The following is an 11,662-nucleotide window of genomic DNA, read 5'->3' on the forward strand; positions in this document are numbered from 1 at the left end:
CCTCTCTCTTTCTTTCTCTCTCTCTGACATGCCATTTTTCCACTTTTCATCTATAGAAAAGCCTTGACCAGAGCTAACTTAACTCCTCTTAGGGCCCCCTCTCATTCCTTGGCCAATTTGAACTAGCCACATCCGACAGTCATTGAAGAACTGGCCTCGAGTGCAGTAACCGCGAGACGATTCTTTTCCGAGCTGCACTTGCACCAGCGCCTGACTTTTTTTTGCGTCTCCAAATGAGAAAAAGGCACAATGGCGTGTTTTTTAGAGGATGAGCCCAAGGTGTCGACAGTTCCACAGGATTGCGAGTCTGTGGTACTCACTACCAATGCGCTCACCGCTCGACTGAACAATGAACACACCTTCTGGGCAAACTTGCTCCACGACATGCTGGAACAAACCCTTGGTACTACTCCAGTACTCCATTGGCTTAGTTTCCGCGAGCAGCTAGCTCGCAAGCTTACTGTCTATTGACTACCACTCATTGTACAAAGAGAGGTACTTACTTCAACACATCCGTGCTCGGAAAGAGACACTAAGCATGATCCTTGACTTTCAGTCAAGGCCGAGGACAGGCTCGTTAAATGTAGCAAATAAGCAGGAACCACATCAGAGAGGCCAGTGGGGCGTGTGGCGCCGCCTCGGGCCCCGGCCTTGCGGATGCAGGCCGCTCGAAGGGCCTTTTTGTATTCACGGGAGTTGAAGCAGAAAAGTTTCCGGAAAAGTCTCGAGAACAATTGGTCCGCATCCGAACCGGATAAACTAATCCAAAACGGCTTCAAAGCAGGGGACCTGTAAGAGAATGAAACGATGAGTTATTTCCAAAATGAATCGATTTTTCTGTAATATCTGTCTAACCAGAGGAAAAAGAGGAAGGATCGAGCTCGGCTGAAGACACGTTGTTATTCACAAATATCGTGGTAAGCAGCTGAGTTTTTTTTAATCATCAATGATGTACATACACTCATCTCTCACTTTAGAGCAACAAGAATCAATCCGTTCAGGTCAATTAGCAAAGGCCTTTGTAAGCCATTTCGTGAGACAAAGGCCTCACGGAACGATTACAGTGCCCTCTTAGTCATCCAAGGACCAATCGATTTACTCCGACCAGCAGTAGATAGGTATAAAGTTCACAATGAAATAGCATTCATTCTATATGCAGTTAAGGAAACTTTCCAAATTAACTCTCGAACTTGGAAGGTCGAATGGCCCTCTAAGATATTGAATGATACAAAATACGTATATACAAGGAGGCTCTTTCTACTTGCACTAATAGCATCGGCTCCAAACTGTCAATTCTTGGTCAGAGTTTCCGTTGCAGCGTAAACGAAAACGAACTTCCCATTTCCCATCTCGTATTTTTAGCACTACTTCGTAATTGCTTCGGAAACGAGGCTTTTGTGATTAAACATAGCTTTCCGGGTGAATACGAGCCTCTCCAGAGGGTTGATGTATTCACTGGCTCTGGTTACGACAAAAGATGATTAGATCGGGTCGGCCCTATGCCAGGTTATGCAGGCTTGTGAGGTCACTTTCCCGAATATCAATCCACATACATATCGCATTGTATGGAAGGAAAGGCATAGCCCATCATCCCATCCGGAGGTGTAACGCTAACAATAGCCAAGTCTCAAATGACGATTACTGTTAGCAGTTTGGAAAGGAGCCTCCCTTGTTTAGATGTTTGGAGCTCTGCCAACGGGAGGAAGACCATAGGCGTGTCTAAGAAGGGATCTCCTTTTTCATATTACATTAGAGAGGCTTGTTGCATTATGATGAACTCATTGAAGCCAGCCCAAGAATAACAGAGTGGTTCTTGGGTGCCTGCCGAAAAAGGATACTCCACTCAAATTGGAGAGCTCCTCCCAATCACCGAAGAATTCCATGAATAATATGTGGGTTTGTGTGTACACTCGAACGCTGTCAGGACATTCTAAATTCCAGAACAGCCGTGAAAGAGTGAATAGAAGGCACATTATTTGTCATTGTCTGACCTTGATTAGCGAAGGTATTTACACGATATAATAAAGCTAGAAAAAGCTCGCAGTAATTCAGTTTCTTGGGGAAATCTTTCTTGGAACGTGTTCACGAGGAATGCTAGCCTTGTGGTGACTTGTTATTGATGAGTGCATACAATTTGTTTGCCTTTTGTATTACAAAAGCCAATTAAATTTGCATTCAAAAGTCGTTGACAATCCCGGATTGTTTATTTTTTAGGAGTACTTTCCTCTAAAAGGGTGGAGAATGGAACAAACGCTTTCTGTTTCATCAATTAAAACAAATGGAGGTGGGCTAACTGCTTAAATGGAACCATTGCGAGATAAAAAAAACGTTACTTTTTATTGACTATTGTGAATTTATATTCAAGCTTTTTAGCTACAATATATGCATTCATACCCAATGAACTAGGAAATCACTATAAGGCATATCTGTTAATACCAATTGAAAAGCACGATTTTTTATGGATTTATTTTTTTGATCCAAATTTTCCCTGAAATGTTATCAGAAACTGCATAAATTACGACACAATGGTCACCGAGTTGAGAGAACAGGCGATTCTTGTCTGAATCCTATAAAAAACAAGTTTGGCCTTTCTGCAAGCAGGGACAAGAGAACAGAGAGAAAAGGAAAAAAATAAAGTTTCCATCCAATAATGACATTTAGTTTCTTTGTGCTTTGAACAGAGTAAAATAATAATGTGCATAGACATGAAAAGTAGTTTCCATAACGTAAAAGTGGCTGTTTGGAGAAAAGTAACCAACTTGTTCAAGAAAACATTCTTTTCCATTTAATTTAAACTAGCAGAAATCGCAAAGCATTTTGTTGGGAACTAAACCAAAATCTATATAACGTTGTTGCATCTCAAAATGACAATCATGAATAATTCGGTATATTTCTTGCCTGCTTGCAACGAAAACACCTTACCTTCTTGACGAAACCAACGAGACAATCCTCAACTGAAGGGGACAACCAAACGAAATGAAAACCCAAAGCACTTCTTAAAAACACCTCTGAGTGCGCAAGCTAGTCAATTCAATGTTGATCATGCTTTTGTCCTCCAATCTTGAGTGTGATGATGAACGCCCCAAGGGCATGGGAGCGGAATACTGAAGATCTCTTTCCCCCAGATAGCAAGTAGTTTCCTTCGGCCTACGGACGAAAGATCAGTGCCAGGGCCGGAGTCCGATGGAAACTCCTCGAATCCAGGGTAAGAAGCAAGCAAGCAAGCACCACAAGTCTTCTCCGCGAGGAATGAACGGGAAGAAAGAAACGAAAAGATGCTTCATCCAAGCCGAGGGGATGCTCCACAGTCCACGCCACTCATTGTCCAATAATTGGAGGCAGAGATCGACTTCCCGTTGAAGCCTGGCTCATTGCCGTGAAACATTTTTCATCGTGTTCGTTTTCACCGTCGCCGTCTCTGGGATCATTTATCTTATATTTCATACCAAGCCATGTTCGAGTAATCTGACGTGCAGGTTTTGCGGATCAATATCCAGTATGAGGCAGATTTCGAGGAAATACAGGAAAACATGTATTTATGCACATGAAGGGCTCTTCCACCAATCTCATGGTCGTGGAAGGGACCTTTGAATATCAAGTCATAATCAGGCCACGGATTCAAAAATGTCATGAGCATTAATCCAAAAGAACGATTGACAACCCGCCGAACGAATTACTACTTGGCATGCTTTCATTCCTACGTTCTAGCGATCCAAAACGATGTTCCATTTGGAGTGTTCCATTTTCGTTCATACGTAATCTAGTCAATTATGGAACTGCCCCAAAGCGGAGAAAATGGGCTTGATTTTCGTTTGATCCACGTTGCAAAACAACCCCAACGTTCTCACCGTAGGCGATGAGCCAGAAAATAGCATTAATCAAGTAGATGTCTCGCACAAGCAATTGCTTGGCAGGCTCCAGGTTCCAATATAAACCTGCACGACGCAAACCAGTCTAATGCATTACTAGGAATGAGCATGAGGATGCACATCCTCGAAAAGGGTTTTTGTCATCAACAAGCTAGGAAAAAACCGAATGGAGATCGGTCCAACGTCTCACTACAGTATTGTCGACCATGTCAGACAAGGTATGTTGTACTCACAAAGGATCCTAGAGAAAGCCAGAGGTACTCGAATATTTGTCCGAAAGTTAACAAGAACCATGCCTCGCTTTCTCGAGTCAGGGATGGAGATGAGAAATCCAATACATAAAACTTTGATAGACACGTGGATCAATAGTGCGGCCTTACTTTCAAATGGTAATCATTTATCGAATGTCAGAATCAATGTGAACGAGTTGGAGCCAGAAATAGAGCATGCTGTACAAAATGTTTCGATATTTTCTTTCACATCCAAACCTTCACTGCGGGATTCCTCGTATGAAGTTTTGCCATGGTTTAACTACAACTAAAAAAAACTACGTATATGTACATATGCCTGCTCGCTTGTTACGATAGGAAATGCTGTTGTTTTGAATTCGCAAAGCCCTCAACTCCTCTCTTTCTCTTCATCTTGGAAATCGCAATACTTTCGTATCTAACGTTTGTTCTTTCGTGCGAAACGTTCCTTTGGAAAGGGGGCCAAAGATACAAGTCTCTTGAAAATGGCGTGCTCCTTTTTAACACTTTGTTTTGAGGAGACATGTAATTCCATCTCAACCGGTTGATTCAAATCTTTCAAATCCCTTAGGACCTTAAATTTGTCGAAACCCTAACTTTTGTGGGAGCACGTGGGTAAACTCAAACCGATATCGACTCTTTTCCGAAGACTTAAAGTCATTAGGTCACATAGGTACACCATGCAATGTTAGTAAGCCCAGTCTGAGTGAGCCTTTTGGCTGGGTGAGTTGCACGAGTGACGGCTCTCAAACATTGAGAATGACAGGTAATTAGACATTGGCCATTAGAACTTCGAACTTCGAAGGAATGTTCTTCAGTACCAAAGAGACAGCATAATTGTTAGGGAATGTATGCCTGTGACCTGAATAGAACAAAAAAAAAGAAACAATGTCTCCAAGGTATCGTTCATTGACCTTCGCTCAAAGGGACGAGTCCAGATGGTTTGGGGGACGCTTGGACAGAGACAATAATTTATGACTGTTCAATGAGGGAAACGAGACTCCGGAAAGTGTCCGCAGCCACGAACTACACGTTCTCGGGGAATCATCCCTCGTGTCCAGAAAAGCTCTACTTAGGGCACATGGTCATTACTCAGAAGACGCAAACGTAGACTAAGCTAACGGTTCCTGAACATGAGAAACTATCATTCCATGTGCGGCAATCCTTTCGTTCAAGAAGCATAAGGAACACATCGACATCGTTCCTGAGTTTCCTGGAAACATCTCAAGACATTGGTGGAATTTAAAGTAGGTCGGGTCCAAAACGAGCATCCGCTCCATACAATTGGGATAGGTCAAAACGAAGCAAGTATTCGTATGTACGGCATTAGGATAAGTGCGCAATGCCAACTAACTACTCAGGCATCAAAACGAGGGGCCAAATCCAAGTTTGGTAAGTTTACGTTGAAGGGAATTCCGAAATCACGGCTGCATTGTGGCTTGCTTTCCGATTGTAGAACTTTTTTTGACTGGGGGCAAACACCAACCAACCTCTTTTTGAGTACGGAAATATTCTTTTCCGACTTCTACAGTGGACCAGCACTTTTCTGAAGGCCTTTGGATGGGACCTGATATGAATACCCTATGAGACGCATTCACCCAATTTAGCACAGGTTCTTGTTCTCTTCTCACAAAAGACACAAAAACGTGTCATAATTGCATCCCTCTAGCTGTCTAAAGCCTAAAACAGCAGGCTTATCCAGGGTGTAATGGAATGGCGTATTTTTTCAAGAGCATTACAGGATATCCTTCCTTTCTCAAAGATGAAAAAGAATGACCTACCTGAGACCGAGAAGGATTTCCATGGTTCCATTGAAGTTTCCAATGTTCCAAGAAGCTTGGGCAAACCGGAGAATACAAGATAAAGCCTCTCTTCTTGTTGTATTACTTGGTTGGGATATTATCAATTGGACGATCCATTCACAAACCTGGAAAAAGAATCCCTCCCGAGGAATATAGCCATGGATTAAGTCAGATATGGGCTAGTGTACTTCCAACATTGTCAGAAAATGAGGCACAGCGTACAAATGGCTAATTAGTTTCTAACTGATCGCCTATTGAGAAGGCTGCGATATAGTTGAACGCTAAAAGATCATAAAAGAAGCTTGCATCTACATCAAAGGCTACATTAGAGAGTTTTCAAGTACGCTCCCTTGCCAAAGGAAGGCCTGGCTCGTCACCACACAAGGTTTTTCAGGGAAAAGGTTATTTTGATACCATCGAATAATACACCATAGCAGCGGCACAGTTCCTTTACCTTCCCAAGTGTGTCGGTTGATTTGTGAAAGAAAATTGGCCATCGTTTCCTGGCTTTTCTCCATCCATACAATTAGCTAATTTGTTCTTTCTTCTCCCGCCTAAGGTGAAGCAGGGTGGCCACGGCCCTTGTCCTTCTTTTACTATTTGGGAATAAGCTGGGTAAGCAATGACAAAAGGTGGATTGCTCCTCTCTCACCAGTCAATTCCAGTTGCAACCAATTAACTAGCATGGTGACCTTGGCCATGAAGCCTCTCGACGTGCAATGGACAAGAAGCCTGGTTTAGAGGTCTAGAAGTGCGTGGTGGCAAAGGAACAGACCAAACTGAGAGAAGCCCGAAAATTGGTAATTTGACTGGGGTCTGGATTCTTCACCAACGTCCAAAGAGTCCGTGGCATATTATCACAAGTGGTGGAACAGATGTGTACTTGCGTGACTGTTTCTCACACAAATCCACACAATCCAACCAAGAAAGTTGGATTCGTCGAACGGCTTCCAGGGAGAATTGTCAAAAGCTATGTGGGAAAGAACAATCTGCACAGCGATTTCATGCCTCTCGTTCTTTGTGATAACCCGAAATTGCGGCTAGTCGCATTTTCCTCCCCCAAGAGCTGAGCTTGAGAGGCTTCTTTGGAACGGGGTCCTTCTGGTACATGGTAGGCCTTGGGTTTCTGGGACGTTCCTGATTTAGAAATGGATCACTTACCAAGTAGAAGTGGGACACGAGCTTCTGAAAGAGGTCATAATCTTCCGATTGGGCACGCAGCGAGGAATTGGTCTTTTTGGACATGCTGTGCACGACAGAGCTGAGCAGGGTTCGCATGCCGATCGCCTTGAACAGCTTGCCTTCGTAAGCCTTGAGGAGGAGTGCCGTCTCCTCGGGAAAGGCCACAATTTTGTCCAATTTTCGGAGGATTGATCGAGTTTCCTGTGAATCTATGGGAGTTAAAAACAGCTTGTGAGCTTTTCCACCAGCCTTGAACCACCCACAATTTTTCTTTTCATTTAACAGTCTCACACAAGGGCGAGAAAATGGTTCGGATCGAAATCATGGTAAACTTTTGGCAGCAAGTTCCTTTTCGCGAATTCTACCTAGGACTCGTAGAGTTCCTTTTGACAGTGAGATTGAATGATCAAAGCAATACCAACGGAATACCAAAACTCAAGAAGATAGAAGTCATTTGTTACTTCCTGTGCAGAAACTTGGAAACGGGCCGAATGAACTTCATGTAGCTTGCTAAAGTACTAATCATGCCCGAGGCTCTCTAAGACGTCAGTTGCAATGTAATGTTTATCATGTGCTGTTATGTCTTGGACATGTGCAGAGCACATAACCGCCTCCAAATGATTGACAGGGCGTAAATTGCCTTTCTAGTACCCAGAACTAACGTCATAGTCTGGTCATCGAACTACTCGTACATTCAAATCTAGCCCCACTTCCCAGGGCTTTCATGACCAAAAACCACCATCTCGTACAAGATACTTCTTGGACGTACCCAATTTCAGTTGCTGAGGGTCCCCTCGGCATGGCAACTGGGAAAGTTTCGTCATCCAAAAGGCGGCAAACTTCCGATCATAAGCCGGATCGGGCAAAAGTGGATCGTTCACAGACCCGATCCAAACAGACCCATCCTCTGGGCAATGGCGATACTTCAAATCCTCGGGAAAGAACTCGGAATATCGGAACTGGTCAGGTTCCTGGCTCCGTTGCAACATGTCTCGGATTGGGGCCTTGAAAGAGAAAGTTGGACCATTGGAACATTTGGGTATCAAGTTTCCGAGAACCAAAGTACACGCGTGCTGGTCAAGCCTGACATCACTTACGTGGCTCTGGATGGTCTGAAGTAGTTTCTCCACCATAGACAGAGGCCACTTCTGGTCGCACTTTTTCCAACGCTCGAAAAACACTTTCATCTTCGAGTACGTGATGCCCATGTCCACAGCAGTCTGAAATTAGAGGGAACATGCTTTTGTTAAAACGTATGCCCACAGAAGCTTTTTCGTGCCAAGAAAGGTTTGCTGAACGTTTCTCATTTATCTCCGGTCACAAAGGATCGGCACCAATGGTATCGGATACATTATGTAAACGGTACCATTTACTCGGCACTAATCGTGTTTTTCTCCGACCCATGTTTTGTGTTTCGTTCATGAATGGACGACGCGGTTGTACACATAGCAAGAGAAAGACGTCAATGCTTGGTAAAAAGAAAAAAAGAAAATTGGGTTAATCTGACCATTGGCCGGGACCCTGTGTACCACAAAACATACATTTCGACATCACAAGTCCTCTCTTAACGATTGTTCGTGTCGAAAAGGAGAGATCTCTTCAATGTTTGTTATCATGATCCAATTTTTGGCTTTGTCATTGACCAACTGGCCTCAAAAGCTAATCGATAGAGCAAATAGACGTAAAAGTACATAGTTCCCATGACAAAGGAGAGACTGAAAAAGGGAAGGAACGAATGTTAGGTTTTTATCATTGTTCCACTTTCTTCAATTCATATCAAACGGAAAGTTTTTTGGGGAGACGGGTCATGGCCAAAAAATGAAACGAACACTTTCACTGATCCGCTTTCTTGTGCCGGAATATATACTATGAACACAGATATTGCGGGGAAAATGGAACGAGGAAAATCTGGAACATCAACGAAGTCAAGGTGAATTTAACCAAATAGCCCCAAGGGAAATCAATGCTTTCCTCACCTCGGGGTGTTTTTAAAACGCTTCAAGATGATGGTCCAAGACCTTGCGTTCCACAAGGGAGAGAGCGTTCTTTGTATGAGACAATTTCATAAAATGTACGTACTCTTCATGTTCCAAGATTCCCACAGCTGAGTCTGGGACCGCTATCGATTTCTCCGATATCAATAATTAAGCCTAGTACACTTTTACTAACCTCTCATTCACTCCCGGATCCAGCTTCATAGTTCAGTCATTATTTCTTACATTCAATTCCACCATTATTGAGGAAAGCTTTCCTGTCAACAATCGGCCCAGACTGCGGATCATCCGATGCTTTGAATTGAGTATTTCATGACATTATTGGATCACCGCAGTCTCAGCACTTCTTTTCCCAGCATGGAAATCGTAAACGTGGCCAACTAGAATGTACTAGTCATAAGAAATTCATGATCATCAGCACAGACATCCCATGAACAATCGAGACACACGAGGCACTCGAGGTCTTATCCCGTTATACTATTCAACATGCTGACTGACACTTCTAGCCCAATACAGTTAAGCTACATCATGATAGGTCTCAAAATGTTCCTTATTCGGATAGCAGTCGTATTTTCTTCGGCATGAGAGTGAAAGTACAAAAATATGTCATCTTGGGACCTCCGTATTTGGAAAGTTACGTTTCTTAAATTTTGAGCAAAAAACCACTGCCTAAATGAGATGAAGGAGCAAATATTCTGTGGATAGCTTTATCAGCCAACAGTCTGTATTTGAAGTCAAATATCAAGAGCCCTTTGGTAACAACTCTTTTCTTTGGAAACAAAAGTTACAATTCTGTTTAAGCTGTCCCTTGTATAATAATCTAAAGTTGAAGTGTACGTTATAGGTGTTGAACAAGATCTAGCCGCAAAAACAGCGAACAAAGCTTGTGATTTCCGTGAATTTTGGTCACGTGGAGAATTGGTAGGTATCATGAAATATGACTAAAATGACCATTATGGTGCGATCTTTCCGATTTGATTAGCTGAAGCGTTCATCTCTCCGTTTGATGAATGAAAAACCCTTCTGGAGGAGTGTAAGTGGAAAATGATAATTGGGATTGGTGACCTCGAGGGGCTGATCATTCCTTTCTCGTCAAGATAATCGCTCCATCAACAAAACCATCAACCGCAGTCAACACTCCAACACCATCTCCAAGATCCTTCATTCTCTTTGGGATGCAATGATACCATGGCAAACCGAACTTCCGATCATTTTTGCTGCAATGACCTCTTTTTGTGATCAATCAATTCTTCGTCCTACTTCTTCCATCCATCGGTTTTGGCCTTCAGAGCTACTAACTCAAATGGCCTTTCTTTCTTAAGCCCATTTCCAACTCGCACCACATCAAACTTTTCCGACATTCCCAAATGGGTTCATAACCCATCAAAGCATTGTTTGAGGATGGGCTGCTGTTTGGCTAGCTTTGTCTCCCGAACTTGATTCACACTTCAACGAAGTATTGGAACCATTTTGAACCAAGACAATAGCACACCGTTTTTCCAATTGTTCACTATCCTCTTCACGTCTAGTTCCTAAACTCCTTCAAATATTTCTTGCCGGAGAACGTGACACTAAATTTTCCAACACTTGAAAGGGTCTAGACAATCCCACAATTCCTTATTCAGTATTCCTAGATTAAATACAGGAATATAGAAATGGTCCAAGGACAACCAAATCAGCCTTTCGACAAAAAAGGGGCGAAATTCATTACCTTGTGGCATTATTAATACACTCCCATACTAATGAATTCTGTGCAATCGCTATTAAATGACACGTAATAAACTTTGTTATTTTCCAACTTTGGCGGGACCGAACGGGAAAAACGTTGGTCCACCATCACGTTTCAAATGTTCCATTAAAGTGCCGGTCCAATTGGTCGGTCCTGTACAGAACCAAAAGGCACTGATTAACTCTAATTCTGAGCTCTCGTAGTGTTTACAGCATAGTTTATTGATGAACAGGTGCTTCACCAAAGCAAAAAAAATGCAATGAACGTTGCCAGAAGTCTTATTTATATTGGTTTCCAGGGCGTTTTCCCAAAGCCAAATTTAGCCCCATGGTTACAGTTAATGCTTGTTAAATTCTTAAACAAAAGCGAAATCTTGTACTCACAACGGGCCACACTTCAAATCTTCGTACGTTCTTTTAGCACAAAGAAAGTTCGTAACCTTAATGACAATCAAGTAGGAACTTTTGTCTTAGATTTGCATAAATTCATTTTCAGTTAAAAGAATATTGGTCCCAAAAAGTTTTCACATTGACCTTGGGAAAGAAGAGCGTTCCCTTCCACTAGTTTCAGAATCAAGCAAACAGATTAAAGATACAAGCAACATAAGAAAGGAACATTTTCAAGCCGGGATTAATATGGAACGACCATTCTCTTCATTCATCCCAGGCCTCAGCTCAATTCTGAACAGAGCAAAGCTCTCACATGGTTCCAGTATCGTGGCTCAGAGACTCTTTAAGTTCCACAGAGTGCAGTGGTTAGAGTGGCCTTGAAAACGGAAATTCATTTCTCGTCACCACTTCGGTGAGGACCTTTTTGGCTTAGGGAAAGCGTGTAGAGG

At 42.7% G+C, this 11,662-nt stretch overlaps 2 protein-coding genes across 3 annotated transcripts in view; both read right to left on the bottom strand.

The window, feature by feature from the left end:
- The window catches only part of LOC131881232 (SH3 domain-containing kinase-binding protein 1-like), a 105,717-nt gene that overhangs the window by 40,425 nt on the left and 53,630 nt on the right, over positions 1–11,662 (bottom strand). The window lies entirely within an intron of this gene.
- LOC131881229 (1-phosphatidylinositol 4,5-bisphosphate phosphodiesterase epsilon-1-like) overlaps positions 1–11,662 on the bottom strand; it is a 33,272-nt gene that overhangs the window by 17,661 nt on the left and 3,949 nt on the right. For both annotated transcript variants that reach the window (XM_059228031.1, XM_059228030.1), the window contains exons 2-6: positions 8,199–8,321; positions 7,871–8,105; positions 7,081–7,310; positions 5,899–6,044; positions 504–789 (exon numbers count right to left, since the gene is read on the bottom strand). In XM_059228031.1, the coding sequence (XP_059084014.1) occupies positions 504–789; positions 5,899–6,044; positions 7,081–7,310; positions 7,871–8,105; positions 8,199–8,321 (1,020 nt within the window). The remainder of the gene's footprint in view (positions 1–503; positions 790–5,898; positions 6,045–7,080; positions 7,311–7,870; positions 8,106–8,198; positions 8,322–11,662) is intronic.

The sequence above is a fragment of the Tigriopus californicus genome, chromosome 5 (genome assembly GCF_007210705.1).
Source record: "Tigriopus californicus strain San Diego chromosome 5, Tcal_SD_v2.1, whole genome shotgun sequence".
NCBI lineage: Eukaryota > Metazoa > Arthropoda > Copepoda > Harpacticoida > Harpacticidae > Tigriopus > Tigriopus californicus.